A 24438-nucleotide genomic window follows, 5' to 3' on the forward strand; every position below is an offset into this window, starting at 1 on the left:
AACTGAGAGAAGTGCAAGACAAGATAAAGCGTAAATGGGCTGCAGCAAGTAGTTCTGCTAATGGATGTGGCGTAAACTGTAATCTTAAAATTAGACAGTAAATTTAGAATTAAAAATGATTGAACCCAAAGCACCATTGTTTAGACTGGTATAAATAAATGGGCTTCAAGCCAATGTTACAGGGGGTAAGATGTTGCAGCAGCTCTTTAGAAAAGAACATCCTGTTTTGTGATTACAGATACTACTTTTTGTACTCATTCATCCTTCTTTAAATGAGTTCAAAATCATCTGTAAGGAAATATTTTTTTAGGTATTGATAAATAAAATTAGAAAGTTTTACTTCATATTCTTTTTGACTGCTGTGCAGACATACTAGCAATTTAGAATGACCAGTGGATAATTTATTCTCATATATAATACTGAGCATTGCTTTATATTTTACTGGATAAATGGGAAAAGACGCAGGGAGTTTTGCAACATGTGCAAGCATATGTGCAAATACAGAATATAAGACAACAGTTCTAACAAGCTTGAAAGTCAACATTTTGTATGACCACCTTTATTATTTCCTAACATTGTCAAACTGAGGAATGAACCTGTTGCTTTCCCCCGACGTTTTTCCATCTGCTTTAGATTTTTTTTAAGGCCTGCCATGTCTTACTTTCTCCTTCACTTGTTCAGTGTCCTCAATATTTTTACAGACACACTGCACACCACACTGAGATATGTCAGTATTTCAGCTGATAGCGCTTTAGAAATCATCTGTCATCTAATCATCTATCTATTTATTTCATGCCTGTCAAACTGTGTTATCAGCCCTGTCAAAGTAATGCAAACCTTAAAGGGATATTCCAGCCTATTGTTACTGTATTTTAAAAAGCATCATAGTACTCAAAATCAGTGCAGGACAAAATATCAAAGTATTAATAATATGACGACTCATTAGATATTGTATTTATATGACATATTTAAATAAAACTATTTTTTTCTCTAAATGTCTTCATTTTTAACCTTCTTAATGTTTAACTAACTTTCTTAACTCTCCTGGCTCCTCTTCATATTAGGTCAGTAAGTAAATTAAAAAATTATGTTTAATTTGCTTATTTGGCTTCTCTTTAAAAAACAAAATATGAAGATTGTTGCTTTAGGTCACATTGATGCAGAGTCATTACACTCATTTTATTTCATTTTGTTAAACAAAACTATTACCAAACTGCTAAACTAAACTAACCGATAAAGTGGTTAAAAAAATTATAAATCAGCCACCTGGAGAAAGGTTCTCTGCTAATAAACAGAGATGGGAAATTGTGCTTTACTGTTCACACCAGCAGCAGATCAAACACTCACTGTTGGAGTTTTTGGTAAAAACTGTCTGATTCTGACCTCCTTGCCTTTCTTCCGCTGACATTTCTCTTTTTTTCTGTCTTTCTGTTCTCTGAACTGATTTTCTTCTCTGCCAGCAGCCAAGCCTCCAGATGCAGCACAAAAATAGTTTCAGTTGTCTTCTGGGGTCTGAAAACACAGTCCTTAATGCCAATGTTACAATAATCTCTCCAAATCCAAACCAAGTTTCCCAAATCAGTAAATATGTACACATCAAGCTGTCACAAGCTGTCAAAAAACCATCATAAAACAGAAACATTCAAAAAGCTTAAGGACAGCAGTCAGTTAATGGCTAATCTATAAGGGACATTATGTCAGAAAGGTACATTACCAGCGTGAACTTTAACAGAGAACATCAGAGGAAAAATGTGAAATGCTAATAATTATCTTTTACAGTTAGCTGGCAGTGAGTCACCCAAGGCCTCTTATTGAAAATGTACAGGCTTGTGGCATCTCCTCTTCTCAAAGCGTTACCCTGGTGACAGGTGAAGATAATCCATCAGTGTGGTTTTACATTTACTGTTTACAGAGAGGTTTTAATATTCAAATGTAATACAAGGTTACTGGACCTTGAGTTTTCAGTAAAAGGCTTCAATAAGTACAAAGAGCAGTTTCTTTAATGCCAAGTCGTTTCCAATTATTGCTCAGTGGGAAGCGCTGCTTGCTTTGTTATTGCCAAATACAACAACACAACAGCTTTTTTTCTCCATGGTGAAAAATCATAATTATATTTCCATTGTGTTTTTGTTTTCCACAGGTAACATCAGAAACACAGAGCGGCTGAGTTATGACAAACAGCAGAGCTACAAGATTATGGTGACGGCCTTTGACTGCGGTCAGAAGAGGGCGAAGGAGGATGTGGTGGTGCATATTGAAGTAAAGCCTGTCTGCAAACCTGGATGGCAAGGTTAGATGAAGAAATAGTCCCTTAAGTATTTGCATGCTACCTTGATTTACCTGCCAGTAATAGACAAAACTGACTTTGCATCTGTATTTGGATAAAATATGCTTACACTTCCCCTAAATGTTAGCAGTGGCATCAAAATTGATGGAGGCAATTCAGTGCATTTTCTGTTTTTTGGCATATCCTTTCCCTCAAGGGAATTCTCTTATTTTAGAATCAGCATCTCTCGAGGAAATCAGAGACCTGACAAAAAACCTCCGAAGGGAAAGTTGACTAGATTGTGGGTTTTTTCTTCCTCCTTTAACATGGCAGCAGCTTGGCATTCGACTCAGCCTGTCTCCCCTGCTGCTTCACCTGTCAACACTGACAGCATCTCAGGAGTCAAGTTCACACAGGAATGAAAGAGGAAGACAGAGAAAGATAAGAAGAGAGAGGGGAGATGGGGAAGAGGAAGGAGGAAAACTCGAGGGAGGAAAGGAAGAAACAAAGTTACAGTGAGGGAGAGAGGTGATGGGTATTCTTACAGCTTTAATCTGACCAGTATACAGCTTACTGTGTAGCTGATGGTAGGAAACCTCAAAATGTACCAGGTAGCTGTGGTTCTGTCTGAAAGAATGTGTTTCTTTAGCCCGAGTTGGTTGTGTTGTTTTTATATCTACCACAACCATATCTAACATCTAACCCATCAGGAGCTTAAATTGATCCCCATCATATTCACAAAGGTTTTGCAAAGCTGAAAGATAAAGTAAGCCAAAACAGCTATTATTTATCCATGAACCAGCCTGCTCTTTGCCAATTTCTAAGTACACAGAAAATCCTGTGGGGGGCTTATTATTTTCTGAACTATTTTTAGGACATTTTAAGCTTGTGTTACTGACAGTGCAGCAAGGACAGCAAACAAGAGACACAGAGTTCATGACCATTGTCTTAAATCTGAAGCCAAGGACACAAGTTGTCTTTGTATATCTTGAGAAAAATGTGGTATTTAAATAAAAAATACAAACAAAAAATTGCAGAGGTGGTTTATGAAGTTTTTCAAGCCGTGAAGACTGCAGGTATGAACATCAGGGGGGCATCACAGGGAAGCCGAGTAGCTTCTTTATATCTTGCAAAGACGGCAAAAGAAGCCAGCAGATCGCTAAGTACTGTAAACATAACTAAATGAAAGTGATCTAGATTAAGAGATTACATTACAGACGGCTGAAGATCTTTAGTGTGAGTCCCGTATGATTCATTTTGACCAAGGAACTGCTTTGGCTACAGTTTAACAGTTTAAGTTATTTTTGTGTAACTTTTTATGATCCAAAACACATTCACGTTTGGTTTATTACTATAGATAAAATATTGGTGTAAGCAGATCTTTCATAGATTAAAGTCCAAGGTAAGCAAAATCCATTAAAACCAGGAAACTAAAATCATGATGAGAAAGACCAGGCAGAAACCAAAAACACAAAGGGCTAGGAGAAACCAGGAGGAAAAAATTAGAAGACATAAGGGAACAGACACAAGTATAAGACGGGACTATAAATACACTGGGAGCTGACTGGCGAATGACAGTTGGAGATAATCATGTAATCAGGGGGAAGACAAGGACGGGAAGGAAAACTGACACAGTTCATGAAAGAAATCTAACCTTCAAAGCAAAACAGGAAGCGACCAAGAGACACAAACTAAACAAGGAGACAAGAATAGTCACTTAAACATGAAGACGGGGAAAGGAAGCACTGGAGGACAAAGGCATATGACAAAGAAATGAATCAGAGGGGGCAACGTATACAGAAAAGACTGAAATAACAAACACAGTGTAGGACCCAAGGCCTGATACAAGTCAAACACTTAAAACTGGAACAGGAGCCAGAAGGCAAAATATACTGCACTAATGTACTCAGCATACAGGTCTTCAAAGCCTAAAGTAAGTATAAAAAACCTCAAACACTAGAATAACAGTAAAACTGAGACAGAAACACAAATTCATATATATTAAGTAAGAATGTAAAACCCCAAAACAACACAACACCTTCAGGCGACGACAATCACTTTGACATAAGTTGGCATTAAATACATCATACATTAGTCCAAAGGGATCACACAAAAATAAAAAAAAATAGTGTGATTTCAAGTGGTTTTGGCTGTAAGGGTAATTTATTGAGGGATGTGTAATACTGAGCGCAACATCACACAAGATAAATATAATAGAAACACTAATTATTTCTAAAGGTCATCTCCATGGCATAGGCATTAACACAACAGGACTAAAGAAAAAACTAATTTAAGAATACAGGAGTCGTGTCTATTTTTATACCAAAACATCCAGCATTGCTCAACATGAAACTACTGACAGGAAAAATGTCTCCTGGAGCTGGAGGACTCTTCTTGTTGCTCACAGAGAAAAATAGAGAATTATTTTTAAGCTGCAGATGGTATCAAAGTGTTATCATGTCGAATCTCACTTGATCTCATGTGCTGCTAACATCCTCATCAAAGTTGCATTATTCTTTGTAATTTGGCTCATAAAAGAGCCCATACTGCACGACCATTAACCCACGTTTAGCTTAATGTAAAACCATTAATCCATAGTAGCTTGTGAATAAAACATAATGCAGTGATGCATTCAGGCCAAGTCCTCTGTACACATAACCTTATTTATCATCTGTGTGTAAAGGTCGGCTGTGCCTCTGCAGCTGCTCTTTTGAAGAAGTCTCTCTGGCATTAATACAAGCTCCACCTCACCTCTCACTTCTCTTTGCCTACCTTACCACAGTCTGTTTCTCTCTGTGTGATTTTTCTCAGGAGACTTGATATCATATTGTGTGGGTTTAGCAAGAGCTACCAGGTTTCCACCACCAACACAGAGATTTCTATAAGGAAAAATCAAAGTTATGAATCTCTTTCACCACCATGATTCAGTAAATATAAGTAAACACCTTGTTGGATGACCCTTCCCATCCTGTTTCTAAGATGTGATTTAATATCAAGCTAATTACAACTTGTGTCATGATGGCTAATTTCCTTCATATGTAATATGGGGTGAAAAGATCATTCAGATAACTCCAAAGAGCAACTGAATACCTTCAGGTTCACAGCAAAAGACCACTGATATGACTAAATAAACTCCCTAAGGTTTACAAACTGTTGCAGTGATTTTGTCCTTTCAGGTTGGAACAAACGGGTGGACTATGAGCCTGGGACTGGGAGCAAGCAGCTGTTTCCCAAGATGCACTTGGAAACGTGTGGAGGTCCCTTATCTGGCGTGAAAGCAATGGTAGAGCTGCAGACAAATCACATTGGAAAGGGCTGCGACCGCGAAACATATTCTGAAAAGTCTCTGCAAAAACTCTGTGGTGAGGAAAAAAGGAGTGTGGGTGGAGGGTAAATTAATCTAAATGGAAGTGAGGAATGTTGATGCCCTGTTGAAATAGGGTGGTGCCATTTTAAATGGACTCTGATAATAATGAGAGACATGGAAAACTTTAATTCGAAGAATGAAAAACTTCTTGACATCTGAACTCTCATTTTAATAAGCCAAATGCCTGCATGCCATTTTACTATTCCGGAGTGACATTACATCCCATTAAAAGCTTGAGGCAAGTTTATACAGTAAATGTGAAAACGCTGTGAAACTGTGCCTTCAAATCTGATAGGTAACTTTATTCATTTGTAATTACTGCCAGAAAGGGGGAACAGGTAATTGGATTACTTTTTTACCAGAGAAAAAATAAGCTTTTAAAGGTTTTGTGCATTAAACATTTTGTGCTTTTTGAACACCCACTCCCAACAAAGAAACAAAACTCAATTAAAAACAGTCCATCGCATCATTTCAACCAAGCACAAAATTAAATTAAATTGAAAGAAAAACACATACAGATGGCAGCTTTACCAAATTGCATTGACGTTTCTAATTATGCTGTGTCTTTGTTGCAGGATGAATGTTGACTATATAAGTAGACTGCATGCTACATTAATCATGGCTTTGTGACTTCCAGGTGCAGCATCAGGCAGCACTGACCTCCTTCCTGCCCCCAGCCCTTCCACAAACTGGACAGCTGCTCTGCTGACGGACAGCGGCAGAGACAGCGACCTTATCTACAGATTTGATGGGCGTCAGGCTGCAAATGTCCCAGATCACGTGGTGCCACAAAACCTGACAGACCAGTTCACCATAGCAACATGGATGAAGCACGGGCCCAGTCCAGGACTCAGAGCCGAGAAGGAAACCTTACTGTGCAGCTCTGACAAGACCGGTGAGGAAATCATTTTACTGTGCTCACTTATAAGATCCAGAATACACGAAACTAAATGGCAAATTAATCTTTTCATTAGATTCAGTTTGCTGACATTTGAAGACCAGTATGTTCCTCCTGCAGCACTACTGGAAACCACTGACGTTTCAGTGACACTTAAACATTTTGTGCTTTGTCCTACATTGCAAAACATACCATAAGCATGAGCCCTATCGCAAGTCAATAATAAAACCCCCCAAAAACATTTCAAAACAACCGGGTAATTAAGCTGAGACCAAAGCCCACAGTGGCAAATGCTCTTTAAAACTTTTTCCCCACTGCATCTCTGAACTGAGCTGCCTGCACTGTGTAATTAAACAAGCCATCTGCACATTGCACGCGCTCACAATGGTCTCACAGATGGCTTATTAGCTTACGAAATTAGTAGCCTGATCTTGTAATGCAAAACTGCAGAGCAGTTTATTGTAGACCACCAGCATCTTTTAAACCACTTTTTATTTGTAATCTTTTTGCTTAAGGATGTGAAAAGTACCAACAGTTTCAATGTGCAGACCAGCTGTGAAATAAAATGCCCATGTTTTGAATCCCATCACTCCTCTGGGTGTGCCAGATGATATGCAGGGCCGGTGATGAGCCATATCACAATCACATTCATTTTCATGCCATTATAGTAATAACTCATGTATGAAGAGTATATAATATGTTCCTAAATGCATGATCGCACTGAAGTCTATCATATTCAATTGATTTTTTTTTCAACAAATGTTCCTATTTTTATATTGAAGAGTTGAAGAGTAATAGAAAAACAGAAAAAAACAGAAAAACACACTATAAATGAAATTAGCTAATTCTGACTTCTGGCAGAAAACTGTATTAGAATTAGAAGCAATTGCCCCTTTTACACGTCTTATGACTTAATCACACTAGAGTAAAAATGGGAAGGTAACCTCTTTGCAACAAGGAAAATTGGTGGTTGGCTGGTGATTACGTTGATTTATTTATTTTTTTACATTGTTTGTTAATAGCTGCCGTGACCAGCTCGGCATGCAACACTCACTGCTTTCACTCACAAGCCAATTGCACAGGTCGCCTTGTGGGAGGGAAGTTGCAGCCAAACAATCGCAGTCTCAGACAGATTGGCAAATGTTTGCAAATAATTTTCATCTAACTTAAAAATTCCATTATGATCTCTGTCTTTGAAGTATGCATTTTAAAGGCAATTGAATTGGAAGTTAAGTCACACAGTCACGGTAATTTGGTCATCCTGCAGTCTACAACCACTTCTTTTCCATAGTGTGACTGGAGCATTGGCACTGCTGTGATAAATATCTTCATTATATGATTATATGCTAAATAAATATTGGTTTTCACACCAGTGAAAGACTAAAGTTGGTTCTTCCATTAAAAACACCAAAATCTATTAAGTTAAGTACCAGCTCCTCAGTGCGGGTATGTGTCCATAAGGAAAAAAATGCAGATATGCAAGCGGCTCAGACCACACTCACTAAACTGCCTTTGTTTAGTTGACTGATGTGGAAAACCCATTTGATGTGAAAGTAAAAAGCTGTACTCTATGCCAATTTCTGAACTGAAGGGAAAAACAAAATTACTGACATGAACATGAGCAACATCAATTTTCCTTGAAATAAACCTGCTGATTAGAACATTGTGTAATTTAAAACTGCACTATATTCAAATGTGTGCATGTTTTTGTATGACCATGCCTCTTCTTGGTCTTCCCATTGTAGAGATGAACCGCCACCATTATTCTCTGTATGTTCACAACTGCCGCCTGGTGTTTCTGCTCAGAAGAGATTTCACTCAGCTTGACACTTTCAGACCTGCTGAGTTCCACTGGAAACTGGAGCAGGTATGAGTACATATTTGTGTGTGAGTATGTGTCCTATTTAAATCTGAATATAGATTCAGGGTGATTCTGTAGAGCAGATAAAGGGCTTTTATTCATTCTATAGGGAAGGGAGAGGCTTTTCATTTTAATTATGAAGGCCTTTCATGGCTTTTGTCTGCTTGGTGCATGATATAATAAAGTAAAAGACACCACTATCCTACACACGTACTTAGACTCACGCAGAAGTACAGACCAAAAGAGGAAAGTCTGTTTAGTTATGGGTAATAGCTCACCCAGCAGCAGATCTCTACTACCTGGCATGCCTCTGGAGAGTTGTTGAACTAATTTGCACTGAAGGTATGTGTTTCAGTCCTGCAGGGAACCTTTAAGAGGTAAAAAGTTGCATCATGCAGTATAGTGTTGCGTCTACTAGAAGAATGCGAATAAGAGAGGTTTTTTTTAATCTCACTGAATGTTGCAGGCAGTAACTATTGCATTAAATAAAATGCACTGCAGGGAGGTAAAAAGTTTTAGTCTTCAAAGCGACTTCTGTTTTTAACCCTGTCTGTTTAGAACAATGCAGGCTGTCAAACTGATGTTTAAAGGTCAGGTACATCAGTGACAGGGACACTTAAATGAGAATCATCTGGATAAAAGGAAGCTACTCCCCGCAGCTCTTGAAACAGGCGTTGGTGAGAGTTGCATTGAATTCAGTTTTATTTACAGAGCACCAAATCACAACATCTGCCTCATGGTGCTTTAAACTTTAAGGTAAAGGTTAAACAAGATGAGAACAAAACACAGACTGATGGCAAATTTAATGATATGTAACAGCGGTATGTAAACACCTAGAGAGTGAAAAGAGATGAGTAAAAAGAAGTGCTCAGCTTAACACAGCACCTCAGCAGTCTCAGCCTATAGCAGCATAACTAAGTGATGCTTCAGGGTCAGAGAATCTAGCCCTAACTATAAACTTTATCAAAAACGTGTGGTCTTAAAAAGTGTAATCTTAAAAATGGAGCAGCTGTCTACTGGGAGCCTCCCCCCCAAACTGGGAGCTGTTTCCAGGCTGACAGGGCATTGGCAAGAGTTGCATTCAAGGCCTCCCATTCTACTTTTAGAAACTTTAGCAGCCACAAGTTGCCTGGAGTATGAGAGAAAGGACCCTATTAGACTAATATGGTCTTTAAGATTGGATGGAGCCTGATTATTTAAGACCTTGTATGTGATGAGAAGGATTTTAAATTAAATTCTGGATTGAACAGGGAGCCAGTGAAAAGAAGTCAATATGGGTGAAATGCATTCTTCCTGTTTGTATTCTCACTGGAGTGTTTTGGATTAACTGGAAGCCTTTTCAGGGAACTTTCAAATAGCCTGATAGTAATGAATTGCAATAATTCAGAGTAGAATGAATGCCAGAATTAGATCTTCAGCATCACTTTAGGATATTGCACAGATGAATAAAAACACCCCAACATATTTGTTTAATCTGCATCTTAAAGGACATAGGCTAGCATTTATAATGTGAAAAGTATTGGTCTCACCACTTAACCTTGTGGAATTCCATGGTTAAGAAGAAGACTAACCATTTACGTAGAAAAAAATGGATCCGCTAAATAGGCACGATTCAAACAAGGGAATTGCAATTCCTTGAACACCAATAGCACGTTTTAGTCTCTATAGTAAAATGTACTTTTTTTTAAATTTTGATTGAAAATTTAGAGTCAACTCCAATTCCAAAAAACCAATGGCATACTTGGGAATGCAATAATTTTTTTTCATAAACATAGAAAAATATTGAAACTAAGAAAGTGTTCAATTTTAAGAAAAATAGTTGATTTTGAATTTGATGGCTCTAAAAAAATGTCTAAAAAAAGTTGGGACAAGGCTATGCTTAGCACTGTGTAGCATCCCCTCTTCTTGTAACAATAGTTTGTAAACATTAGGGAACTGAGGTGACCAGCAGCTGGACTTTTGGGAGAGTAATGTTGCCCCATTCTTGTCTCGTATGGGATTGTACCTGCTCAACAGTCCTGGCTCTTCTTTGTCATATTTTTATTCACAATGTGCAAAAGGCCCTGCCCAGACTCAAAGCCATGCTTTTGTAACAGGTGCAGTATGCGGTTTAACATTGTCTTGCTGAAATTTGCAAGACCTTCTCTGAAGGGAAGGCCTCGATAGGCTACTTTAGTGCCTGTATATAACTTTCAGCACTGATTGTGCCTTTCCAAATGCGCAACCTGCCCATTCCATAGGCATTAATGTACCCCATAAAATCAGAGATGCAGGCTTTTGAAGTGAGCTCTGATTAGAAGCAATTCAAGGAAGGAAAAACTCCCTTTTAACAGGAAGAAACCTCCGGCAGAATCAGGCTCAGGGAGGGGCGGGGCCATCTGCTGCGACCGGTTGGGGTGAGAGAAGGAAGACAGGATGGTCCGGCTCCTCCTGATGTGGCGTCCATGTTTTCTATAAAGATTCAAATGTTATTTTAAATGAACGGAGGTGTTTCTTGATCATGTTCACATACAGCCTCTTTTCATGACAGAGCTTTAACCTGCATTTGTGGATGGCACGGTGAACTGTGACAGCGATTTCTGGAACGCTATTCTGAAATCGTGAAGATTGGTGAACCTCTGCCCATCTTTACTTCTTAAACAATCATGTGTCTTTTTTTCCACCACTTACTTTTCGACCCTTTTGTTGCCCCAATTTTCTGCGACGTGTTGCTCCCATCAAATTGAAAATGAGCTAATATTTTCATGAAATAGCAAAATGCCTCCATTTAAATATTTGATATGTTTTCTATGTTCTATCATGAATAAAATATGGCTTCATTCAATTTCCAAATTATTTCTGATTTTATTTACATTTTAAACAGCAGCTCAACTTTTTTGGGAGATCGTGTTTGCATTTACATATTGTCTGTTACTGAAACAGCGTGACATTTGCAGAGCTCATGAATATGTGACTCATTTCCCTTCCTTAAAGGCTGTCTTTCCTTTTTAACTCGCGTTTAATCAACTCAGCGAACGATTGTCTGTTTGGCGCCGTTGATGTTGTTATCACGTTGCTCTTATTTCTTAAGCGTTTGTATTAAAATCAAGGCTTCCACCAAGTTTAGCTGCAAAGTTTGTGTTTTGTGAAAAGGGCAGAAGTTTAATCGCCCAAATATATGTGCAGAAAGAAAGCAGCCAGAAAGTAATGTAGTTAAATCATTCACATGGTTCAATTTTTCATCTGATTATTTTATCAGAAGGGTTGTTTTCACCCTCTGCCACCATTTTGAGTCAGTTTGAGTCTCTTTATTGTGTCTGCATGGTGTTTTTTTTATTATGTTTGGGCTTAAATGTAACCACTGAGTAAAGGAAGTCTCACAGTATAGAAGATCATAAAATCCCTAATGTCTAAATAATTTTGATGATAACCCAGCTCACCACTGTAATAATGAATGCTAGCTGTATATCTAATCTAATTGTTTACTCTTGGGATGGCACATTTATCAGCCACATTTTGAAATTATTAGAAAATGCCTCATAATTATGGAGAGTTCTCAGAAGTTTCCACTCACAAAGCAGATTATAAGAGATTTGTATTTGGTCTTTTTGTCGGTGCAATGGTGCATCTCAACCCTGGCTTATGGTTTATATTTTATCTGTAGGTTTGCACTGAAAAATATATGCAAATTCATTTTCTTGGTTTTTTCCTTCTTTTTTTTTCATTGTGAGGGCATATGCGGTAATTCCCTGCATTCATACAAACATCAGTGTATCTTTTGGTTGTCATCTTTGTTAGTGGTGGTGTGTACCTTCCAGGCAGAACAGTTGTTTGTTGCAGGTCACAGGTACAACAAAATGTGTTTTTCTCAGGTGTACCTTCCAGCCAGGTAGCTGTTTGTTCTAGGTCAAAGGTAGATTGAAAAGTGCTTTCCTCAGTCCACTGTTATTTTCTCCTGTGGCCCACAGAGGTGGATGTGACAAAGAGAAGGGCACCCAAGCAGCAGATTGCTAAGTTTTCCAAGCAAACAACCTCAAGACATGGTTCTATTTCTGCTTTGCTTTTTCTCATTCTCTCTGCATCTGTTATCTTTCTCCTATTACCTCTCTCTCAGTCTTTGCTATTACACGCACACAGACACACACACACACACACACACACACACACACACACACACACACACACACACACACATATAGTTCATAGTTCAGATAGTGGGGATCCCATTTGCTCCTTTAGCTGGATCTTGTGAAAGACCTTGGAGGGAGTATGCTGTACAGTCAAAGAGAATTTGTGATGGTGCTGCTCACCACTACAAATCACTTGTGCAGAGACTCTCATTAAATATAAATGGAAACTGGTCTGAAATACCAGAGGTTAATGAGAGGAGTACATAAATGAATAGAGCAAAGAAAAAAAGTGCTCTGTGATTATCGTGAACTGATTATGACTGTGATTTGCTGCAGTTTTTTTGTCATGTTTCTTTATCAAACGCCGGAGCATAAGTTTAAGGAGATAGAAATAGAAATACATGCATGAAACTGATGTGTTATTGTTAAATCTAAGTGCAAAATGGTCATTTTAGAAAGAAATGCTCCTCTTTAAAACTTAAGAACAGATATTAAAATCTGATCTGTGCCCTGAAGCAGTACACAGTATTTTATATGTGAGTACGGCTGATGCCAACCGTCTACAAAAAAACCCTATTTGGATTTTTTTCAGATGGCAACCAGGGACCATCATGCCAATTAGTTCTCAGACCAAACCCATCAAAATATTATGTTTACCGGACAGCCATGTGTACACACGCATGCATGCACGCACGCACGCACACGCACACACACAGAGAGAGAGAGAAACAAAGTAACAACAGTAGCCATGCTGCAGCACTGGGGCGTTAAAAGGTTTGAGGGCTACTTCCACTGCCCTTTATTTTGCAGGCATTAGTGAAACCACACTTAGCTTTAAATTTCATGCTCAATTTGATCTTCACTAAAATCTTTTTGACAGAGAGACATTTAGGCTACGTTCACACTGCAGGTCTTGATGCTCAATTCCGATTTTTTGATCAAATCCGATTTTTTTGTCTGCGTGTTCACACAACAAATAAAATGCGACAGCAAACGCGCTCTAGTGTGAACGCTCAAAGCGGCCCGCATGCGCAAAAGAAGACTTCACACACAATGCGCTCTGTTTAGACCCAGAGCAAACAGTATTGTTTGACAGATGGCCCTTAATATAAAGTCTTCGGACTTTACGTTTCCCAATTTTTGCTTTAAGTTATTTTGTTATTTACATAATACTGTAGATAACCTAATCATTATCCTTATTGCTGTTTAAGAGAGGAGCGGTGCTTCAAAGGATAGCTGCAGATTTCTGTCAGCATCTGCAGATTATACAGTACAAATAAAATGTTCACGTTTCCCCAACGTTGTCTTCCCAACAGTTTCACTGACATCTACACGGGATGGCCAGGAAGCCTTCGCGATGTCTTCTCGGGCGCTTCTCTGGCGCTGATAATTGGCGTCTGTCTTGTGTCGGTGACGTAAAAGACATGTATATTTAATGCGACAATACCGTTCAAACAGCAGTCGCTTTCTAAAACATCGGATATGTATCGGATTCAGTACCACATACGAAAGTGACCCAGATCGGATTTGAAAATATCGGATTTGCGCCGTTCACACTGTCATACCATGATCGGATATGGGTCGCATAGGGTCAAAAAAATCGGATTTGTTGCGCTTTCGCCTGCAGTGTGAACGTAGCCATAGACGCAAAACTTATGGCTACGACACAAAACTAAAACGTAATCAGTAGCTTTAACTGGACTTCATCCCAGCAGTGACAGAGAAGGCTGTTTCCAGCTAAGGTAACAGAATGTTACTTCCTTCCACAAGTTTATAAAAACACAGAAACAATCATAACCGGATTCCTTGGTTGCAAATAACATTCTACTTTTACTGTACTGAACATAACGGCATAGACTAACAACAAGCTGGAAGTATCGCTAAAGCAAATGGAGACAAAGTGGAAAGACACTGTCTGACCTTTCTTCTAATTTCTTTAAGTAGTCTTCTGGAAAAGTTCTCCAGGCTTCTTGAAGGACATTTAAAGCTCTTCTTTGGATGTTTCTGCATTTTGTTCTGTTCTCTGTCAACATGATCCCACACTGCTTCAATAATGTTGAGGTCTGAGGTCTGGGGAGGCCAATCCCTGACTGATAGTGTTGCACTGTGTGTTTTTCTATCCAGGTATGCTTGCATTGCATGGTGCTTGGGGTCATTGTCATGCTGAAAAAGCTGTTCCCAATCAGATGCTTTCTAGATGGTATGAAGTCCCCAAACCATGACAGAGCCTCCACTGTGTTTTACAGATGTCTGTAGGACACTCACAGCTGTACCTCTCTCACGGCCTCCTTCAGTACATAATGATGATGATTGGAACCAGAAATGTCAAGACCAGAATTGCTATTGTGTGTTTATACCTTGAGTTAGATTCATAGACCCGTATTAAGTGGGTTAAACTAAAAAAACATTCCTCTGAAAATGGTCAGGTATAAGGACTCGACTGAAAATGGTTGAAAAAGTGGCTAGTGTACAAAACGGCCTTTAGAAAGCCTGGAGGACTTTTGCTCAGCACTTTAAAAACTTTGCTTAGGCTGCTGCCCCCGCGACCCGGCCTCGGATAAAGCGGATGAAGATGGATGGATGGATGGACTTTAAAAACTGCAATAATTCTTGCTCCAGCAAAATATAAAGAAATGAAGAATGGCTCAGGACTTTTGCACAGTACTGTGGATAGGAAAAGTAATAGAGTAGCAGTAATGTTGTATTAAGATTTTTCTGGAAGTGCACAGAGTGTTAGACAGGATCATGAGTTTGAAGCTGGAAACCGAAGGGCTGATGTTGAAGGTTGTGAACACCATAAGTAGTCGTCAATTAGAAGAGAGAGGAATTCTGGAGTAATTTGGATGAAGTGGTAAAGAGCATTCCCAGTAGGGAGACAGCAGTGATTGAAGTGGACTTCAATGAAGATGTGGTGAGGGGAACAGGCAGATGGTCCGCTTTGGTGACTGCTAAAGTCAGAAGAAGAAGGTTTGACTGAGTGACCAGTGACCACCAGGATGATGGTGGCTTCTCAAACGTAAATCATAATTCCACTAATCTTCCTATTAGTTATCCTTCACAAGCCAAAGGGACTATCACTGTTTAGTGATCAATGAAGTTCATCTCCTAGATTCAGATGTCATGTAAGCAGAGGACATGAAATAATGAGGTATGCTTCATTTCTTTCATATAAACTGGTTCAGCAAACCAGAGATTGTCCTTGTCGGCTCACTGCATGGAGTACAAAGTACTACTAAAGATAGATTGTACCAAATGATAATGCATTGCACTTGTAGGCTGAATCACACCGAAACCAAATAATGAAATTAAGTCTGTACTCTCAGCATTAGCTCTACTTCCAAATGCCTTTCTTTCGCACTACTGAAATAAATTTTAACATTCACTGCTGAATGTTACACAGTGTATTATATATTAATAGTGCATATTAATACTTATTATTTAGTATCTCAGAGTGCCTATAGTGCTTAAAACAGACTAAACTAAGAACAGGAACTGCCAGAGCGCCTTGAGGTGAATAATGAGTACAAGAGTAGTGGAGGCTGTTGGAAAAAGGACTGTGGTAAGAAGAGGAAGAAGAAGAAGGGGTGACTGTGGAGTGTCACAGCTGCTTCATACTGTCCTTGTTCCTCCAGCACTTAGAAAGGACACCCAATGGCTTCCGCAGCAACTCCATTTAGCTCTATTGATTTTGCAATTCTGAGCCTAAGAGAGGAGGGGTAGAGTGTGATGAAAGCAAGCTGGCAAAGAGCGAGGGAGAGAGAAGCCTCCATTTTCCATGTCGATCGAATACTCTGAAGGAATGTCACATTGGACAGAAACCGTTATGCACGCATCTACAGGCACTGACTTATTTATGAGTTTATGTGAATACAACCATCCACACAAACTCACACAGACACACAGGATGCCTGCTTTTCCTTTCAACTTCTCAGTGTTGGTAATGGACTAAAGGATGAATCACTACCCTTTCTGAACATTATTCACTCTCCCGAGTCTGGAGAGCCTATCGGTACAATCCAGCTGTCGTTCTTACCAAGTCCTATACAAATCAAGAAACACTCTCTTTAAATTTCCTGCAAGCCAAGAGTGTGATCTTTAATGTGCACCTACACCTTTCTATATTTCCCCAAAGTCAAGAGCGTGTCCATTAAAATCAAATGCTTTATAGGGAGAGCACAAAATATAGTGTATTACAGAAAGGTTAGAGGGGAATCAAGTACCCAGTATTTTTCTCAGCATAGTTGTGAGATTTTGAAAGGATTAAAAGATTTCTTTTTCTTTTTCACATCAATTCAAAATAACAGTAAATATGACAGGGCATGGTGAGAGCGCCCATGTTGTGAATCACAAAACCAGCTCTCCGATTTCACCAATTACTCCTCTCACAACTTCTGCAGAACCCCTGCTATTTATTGTTTATGTCTGAGATCAATAATGAGGACTGAATGCTGGAGTTAGAGCAGAATTGCTCTTGTTGTTTGTCTCTAAAGCCATCTACAGTTATCTGCCTTATCTGCCTGTTTCCACCATGCCTATCGTGCCATGGCTTGTTCTCTGCCCTGTGTGGATTAAAAGGCCCCGTTTGTTTCCCGAGAGATTAATTGGATGATGTGGGTGGTTGTGGTGTGGCGTGCATTGCCTCCCCTTCTGTTTGTAATAGATAGCGCCTATGCAGAGTGTGAGAATTTTTCATCTCACACACAAGAGACTAATAAATGTTTCAATTTTACGTCTAATTATGCATATCCACGTGTTATTTTCCTACGTGAAGTCTCGGGGCGTTGCAGCTGGAGTGAGTTTTGTTTGCTAGAGCAGATTTTTAAAGCAAAAGCATCTGGAGTGAGAAGACAAGACAGAAAGGCAACCACGCTTTGTGATAGATGAGAGCACTTAGTTAAAAAAAAATCAGACTCCATAATTTCTTTCAGTTCATGTCATGTTTTCTCTCTTATTTACCATGGATCACTTTCATTTTGCAATTTAATCTACTGCAAGGACTCATATGCAGCATGTTTTTGACTAGACAAACACAAGTTGGCACTGAAACGTACATTTGTTCCTTTCTGAGAGTGCAAAACAGAAAAAGACAGTAAGCAACTGAGGAAATGTTAAGAACTGCCTTGAGCAAAAACACTCAGTGTTTATTTCATTTCTAGCCTCTATTTTTCAAATGCCTTCATTTGAGAGCTCAGCTGGACTTTGTCCGCTTTAGGTGCTCCCTTTATCTCTCTAAATGTAAATTTCTTTGCGCTCTGTGTGTGCTCGGGCCGGAGGGTGAGGGATAGCAGGAGTATATGTGTGTGTGTGTGTGTGTGTGTGTGTGTGAGAGAGAGAAAAAGGCTTCTTAATGCTCTTTATTGAGCACTTTGCATACATGGTGAGTGCTCTACATAATGTACTAACAGCTTGTTTCTTCCATCGTTCTATTTACCACTTCCAGTCACTCCACACGTCTCTATTGCTTGTCTGTTCTCTTCTCCTTCTCCAATTCCTGCCTTCAGTTCATAAAAAAAAAGTCTGTTCACATCAGCGATGAGGTAGAATTTAAATTATTTACAGGTATCATATTGCTTCATTCATCAAGTAAGAGCTCCTGGAGATATAGGGGAAAGATAAAGACAGGCAGATTTCAAACATTATGCTGAAAGACGGTATTTTAAAGCAGACCTTTCACTTTAAGCATCTGGCATGTTTTTGCATTGATCTAGAGCCTCATATCTTTCTTTCTTTGGATTGTTTTAGTTGTAGCACTAACACAAATCAGATCTTTATTAGATATCAGATATTTTTCTTTTTTAAAATAGTTTGGCAGAACTTTTCAAAGTAGAAACTGATGGTTTAGAAGTTTTAGATAAGCACACTTTGCTTTATAACTTGTGGAAAACTTGGCAACTCTGTATTCTCTTAATTGGACAGTTTTTTTTCAGTGAGTGTTCTGCATAGAAGTTTGCTAGATTTGCCCTTTCACAGAAAACTGCATGTTTTTTTATGCGCATGCCGTTGCGCATGTTAGCAAAGCTCGTTTCCTTTCTTCCTTTCTTTTGCTTTGTGCCATTTATTTATTTATTTCACTATCCTTGTCATTCCCACGGTGACACATAATACGCTGGCATCAAAAGTGCGGTGCTGCATCTGTGTCAGAAAAGAGATGATCAGAGGAGAGGGGTGCGAAAAGGAACAAAAGAGATGAAAAGGGAAAGAGAAGGGAACTGGAAGTTATGACAGATGGATGAGGTGGAGGTGGGGAAAACAGGGGAGGGGAAAAATAGTTCAGACAAAAGGGCATAGAACGGGCCGGATGAGAAGTAGAGAAAAGGAGGGCTCTGGGGAAAAACTAGACTTCCTAAAATTATCTGGTGAATGTTTGAAGAGAACGACAACAACACAACTTCCAGCATCCACGGTTATTTTACCCAGTACTACAGTTATCATGTCCATCACACAAGCTAAAGTACTAATAAATCTGATCAGACAAAAGGTTAGTTTTCACTTGAAACAGATAAAAACGCCATCATATATATTTTATAAGATTGTAAGGAAGTCCCCACATCCGAAACCTCTCCAGTATATCGAAATAAACTTGACCTTATTAAAGGGCTCCTCAGCAGCCAGCACAATGTCCTCATTATTCTGTCGATGTCAGCAGATCTAAAAAGCACTAATGCTGTCTGTGAAACTTTGCTTTGGTGTCCTCCTCAGAAAAGGTTCACATAACCTATAACCTCTGTTTGGCCCAAAAATAAAAGATTCGAGGCCGCCGCTTTCCTCGTTAGCAGCTGGTCTAACGCAGAGCTGGCAGCATCGAATTGTTTTGCCAGGGATCTTCTGGGTGAAAAACCTCAATTGAGTCCGTGTTGAATTGAGACTGTGCAATATTTTCTAGGTCCAAGTGGCTCTTAAGATCTTCCTTCTTCTCTGCTGGTGTGTAGGATGTAATAGCCTCTCGTAAATACACCGTGGCAGATCTCCACAAGATAGACTGGCTTATCTCCAGCTTTTTATCCTCAGCAATAAAACACTGCCGCTGCAGCATGGTAATATTCTCTACAAAGGAAATCAGGCTGAGTAAGGTAAGGCTTAGTCACCACGGTCTCCAAGATGAACCTTTGTCAGAAGAGACCTACTCCATACTGTGATAGAGAAATGATTAGAAAGAGGATACTGTCTGTACAGTCCTTGAATCTATGCAAAACAATTAAGGACATAATCGTAGGCAGCACACGTATTTTTCTGTCTAATTGATTGAGCGCTCTAAGTGGGGGGGTTTTAATCCGATTATTTAAAAAAGCTGAAGCGTTGAATGCTGGGAAATGACAGTCACATTGTAACAAAGCCTTTTATTTTTGCACACAATGTGCTGGTCTTTCTGATGAAATTAAACAATAAAACAATTGTTTACTAAAATTTCCTTCCTGTTAGACTGATTCATAGCAGGTATTGGTTTGGAGTAGCAGAGAAAAAGAGAAACTAATTTTGTTAATGATGGCTTTATGCCATCAAGGTTCCCAGTGAGCCTTGACAGTGAGCCAGTATTTAAAAAACCCTTAGCTAACTCAGTTAAATGGAAGACATTGACCTTGTGTTTTTCCTGCAGTGGCATGCCCAAATGTTCTCTATATTTGAAAAATGTAAAACAAGCTAACTGAGCAAGCACAAGAAGTCCTGACAGAAATACTGAAAGCACCTGTGTGACTGTGTCAATAATGTAAATATGGTTTGAGGTTAAAATATTCAAAGTGTGTCATACCTAAAAGCCACAATCAGCACTTTTACTTGCACATTCCCTCTGCAAACACATGAATTCAAAAGGGTTTCATGGAGGAAAACGACAAAAAAATGATGTTCTGTGGAGGTTGTTAAAGTGATTTTTGAATCATTGGACTGTTTGTCTGTCCTCTGTGTCTTCTGTATGTCCTGTTTCTTATGTTTCTTTCATTCAGGGTGAAAAATATAACCTAAGTTTTTATTTTTATTGGTAGTAGGAAAGGAAAAATTTGCAAAAATAACAACCGCCAGGTAACCGACCTGAAAAATATTTTCCAAAAAATGCCCCAATTTAGCCTGGTAGGAAATCCCAAAAGTTAAGAAAACTGTAAATGCATTTTTAACTTCTATGTTAGTGCAGACGTGATGTTTATGTCTCTGCACTTCAGCCTCTGTCTCTCCTATTTTCTCTCTTTCTGTGCTGTGATGATAGCATCCTTCCTAAACAGGTCTGCAACCTGCCCGAGGACCAGCTCATTAAACTGTTTCAGCATTCATTGTCTCGTTACTTTGATGCAGAGGAGAAGTACTTTCAGGCTCACACTAACTAATATGTCATCAGACGAGCAATGCGTATACAAACATGGCTCTGCAACAGAGAATTGCTGATGGTATCTGCTAATGATGTGCGTGTGTGCATTTTTAAATATGTGAGCACGATTTATTTTAGACAGTTTAGACAGTCAGCTGCATAAACAAAGTCAGTGAGAGATTGGATTCAGAAGCTAATCTTTCTTGGATGAAGTAGTCAAGTATATGTGCAAATAAATTTTCGCACTGAAGCTAGTCGAGAAAGTTGATCTGTAACAAAATGACTTGTGATCTTTCTGTAATATTTCTAGTCATTTTTTTAGCTTTCAGGTTCAGGTTTCAGATTCAGTTTTACATTCTCTGTCATGCTTTGGTGCTGAGATATTTCTCAAATACAGTCTGATTATGCGTGTGCTATTTATTTTTCAAGCATGCAGTCACTGTGCATGCGTTCGAAAACTTGCATATAAAAACAGATGTTATTCGTCTTTATTTCTGTTTGGAAACCACTCCATCAGTTATTATAATCAAAAGCAGAGAAAAGCAACAGCAACACACAACACAATATATTTCCACTCAGCCTTACAGCAAAACTTTTTTATAGTTTGTCTGGAAATGGAGAGTTGCCGAAGGGATTTGTAGCCATGCTAACTCTGTTCATGTCTGTGCTGTGGTTCAGTCTGCTACTTTGACCTGAAATATGAATTCAATAATGAATGGATCAGCATAAAATGTATTGCAGATATCTATCTGTTCTCCCCGAGGATGAATCATTCACTATAGCGTCACCAGGATAGATTTCAGTTACAGGATTTAGGTTTACTAGTTTTGTTACTCATTCAGAACCATTTGCAAACTAATGCCATTTTCATAATCCTTAGCTCTTAAGCTAAAACAATCCTGATAAACTGCATCTTTGCATCTGCTACGTGGCATTGATATTTGTACAGAAATATACAGTCTGTAGGCAAGACGCAAAATTTTGCACCAGAAATTTTCAGATTTCTGTTTGTTGTCTGCTTGTAGTCTGAGCAGTATCGACCAATCAATTCAATAACAAGTCTAACAACATCATTTGAGCATGTTTTTTCCCCTTTAAATCTATCTGTAGTCAAACTGTAATCATTGACAAGAGTATAGAAAAGAGCCTTGATAGGACACAATGGAAGCCAAGAGGCAGTGGCCATTGCACCCAGAGGGTAAGTCATCTGGTGTCCCAAACTGTGCTTTTATAAGCTCCACATAGTCACAGCTCTAGGAAAATGCAGTATAATGCCATATAAGTGGAGACAGTCACCCACATAAACAGTGCTGATAATTGTAGAGGCATGCACTCACCTCTGCAGGCAGTCAGCCAACCAGCGGCTAAATGAAAGTGGCAATTCATTCTGCCTGTCTAGTCAAGTACCCGTGCAAATCCTGAATGCGAGATGATGAAACTAAAATACACTGTCATTGTTAATAACACACGGGTGACTTGCCCGAATATTTCACTTAATGTACAGTAAAGGAAGGTTAAAAAAAAGAAGAAAAGAGGCATGACGTGAGGAATGTCATGCTACCAAAATGTAGGTTGCGATGACTACATCCGAATAAAACATCTTGAATCATCACATCTGAAGGTGGTTTTAAAAAGTGAGGTCTAGTGGGTAGGAGCGGTTTCTGGGCTCTCCTTTCTGTCAGCATATCATGTTATAAAGCTAACATCCCTCGAGATTCTTAGTTGCTCCAACAAAGGTTTCGTCTACATTAGTTTATATGTAAGCTTAAGCAGAAATTTATTCTCCGTGTCCGTGAGTGTGGCCACTTGGCCTTAATGAGAAATCCTCCGTCCACCTGTCATGTTTTCTCTTCGTATCTGAAATTAGCAGATATTTTTCTGCTCCGTGCAAACCAATCTTTTCCTCCATCTTTAACCAAATCCTGCCCACCAGACTGATTCAACTAAAACAGTCTGGCCTTTTCTTGTCTGAATACCTTTGAAATTATATTTACCTCAAGTGCCCAGAAATAATAACCTTTAAAAGAAAGTGCAGTTTCATTTGAAAATATTTATTTTAGAAAACAGCCACTGTGGCCTCATTATTTGGGAAAGAAGTTGTTCAGGGCCCCATGCAGTGCTGCTTGTACCATTATTGCTTTGGGCCATAAACTATACTTGTACTCCCCCATTTAACAGCATAAAACATGAAACTTTGTTTTTTTCTCATTTCTATAGCTGTTTACTGTGTTCGGCACTGTGCACGACGGCAGGTTGTCCTAACATGCACTAAGAGAAAATGCCAGAGTCTTGTCACAGTAAAATATGCTAAGAACGTATTGATATTTTAATTAGACCTGTGACTTTTCTTGGAAGCATTGCAGTGCTCTTCGAGGTTGAAGCCATTCTTTGAATTCACTGGTGTATTGTTATTTTTAAGGCCTCTGTAAAAATTAGATTTCATTAGATGGCCTCTAACAGCTCCAAATTAAAGCAGCTTTTTTCTGTAACTGCCAGATGTGTAATAAGAAGCCACTTGATACAATATTGACTTAAAAGAAAATATTATTTCATTATTGTTTTTAAAGCTGGTTGTTGCTGCTAAAAAACACGAGTCGTTGCATGTTTTATTAGAAAGCTCCATTCTGTGTAACAGGAACACATACTGGCTTCTTCCCCTTGTCCAGTTCAGGGTCACTGTTGGGCCCAGCTGTCACATGGCGACAGGCAGCGTACATCCTGGATGGATCACCAGCGTGGCAGCTGGAATAACATACAGAGACATCCAACCATTCACACCTACATCCAGTTTAGGATCACCTGTTAAGCAGACCTGCATGTCTTTGAACTGTGCACGTGAAGAGAACCCAGTCAGCATGTAAACGCCCCACAGAAAGGCTAAAGCGAGAGAACAGGCTCTGTCTTTATAAGTTCTCACGATCGAGAATGTTTGTGAAGGTTGATAAAAGTTGTGTGACGCGCGACTCTTTCTACAGCTGTGTTTGTCACTCACCGTGTGCCTTTAATGAACAGCTCATTAGACGGAAACCTCATTAGCGGTCTGACGACAGGGAGCAAATGATCCGGGGAAAAGAAGAGGAATTTGATGCGTCTCATTTATTGGAGGTAGAAAGGCAGGGAGCATTCAAGGATGCGCTTTTGGGTTTGGAGTAAACATCATCATGTTCATAACAGCAGCCCTATAAACATAATCCCCCATGGCAATACGCTCCATAATAATACTAATAATAATAAAAAACACCAAAAAAGACGTGTAATTGCTTCAGTAATGTATTTTTAAAGCTGCCCCTTTTTCATTTCTGTTTTAATCGGGCCTGTTGTCGTGTTTCAGTGCGTACTAAGAGGACATATAATTTACTGGCAGCATAGCGATATGACAGTTTTTCTCTGTGCTTTACAGATCTGTGACAAGGAATGGCACTATTATGTAATCAACGTGGAATTTCCTGCAGTGACTCTTTTTGTGGATGGCGTGACTTACGAACCCTACCTAGTGACAGATGACTGGCCGATCCACGCCTCGAAGATCGATACGCAGCTGACCGTGGGCGCCTGCTGGCAAGGTCAGTGTGTGTGTGTGTGTGTGTGTTTACCATACATAAGCATAGAAAAATAGCCATTTTTAATGCTTTATTTAAAAG

At 39.1% G+C, this 24438-nt stretch overlaps 1 protein-coding gene across 2 annotated transcripts in view; it reads left to right on the forward strand.

Moving 5' to 3' along the window:
- The window catches only part of LOC120727645 (calsyntenin-2-like), a 157176-nt gene that overhangs the window by 117807 nt on the left and 14931 nt on the right, over nucleotides 1–24438 (forward strand). For both annotated transcript variants that reach the window (XM_040022039.1, XM_040022038.1), the window contains 5 exons: nucleotides 2141–2290; nucleotides 5443–5628; nucleotides 6271–6528; nucleotides 8277–8398; nucleotides 24198–24360. In XM_040022039.1, the coding sequence (XP_039877973.1) occupies nucleotides 2141–2290; nucleotides 5443–5628; nucleotides 6271–6528; nucleotides 8277–8398; nucleotides 24198–24360 (879 nt within the window). The remainder of the gene's footprint in view (nucleotides 1–2140; nucleotides 2291–5442; nucleotides 5629–6270; nucleotides 6529–8276; nucleotides 8399–24197; nucleotides 24361–24438) is intronic.

This window comes from Simochromis diagramma, unplaced genomic scaffold, assembly GCF_900408965.1.
Source record: "Simochromis diagramma unplaced genomic scaffold, fSimDia1.1 OVJJ01000205.1, whole genome shotgun sequence".
NCBI lineage: Eukaryota > Metazoa > Chordata > Actinopteri > Cichliformes > Cichlidae > Simochromis > Simochromis diagramma.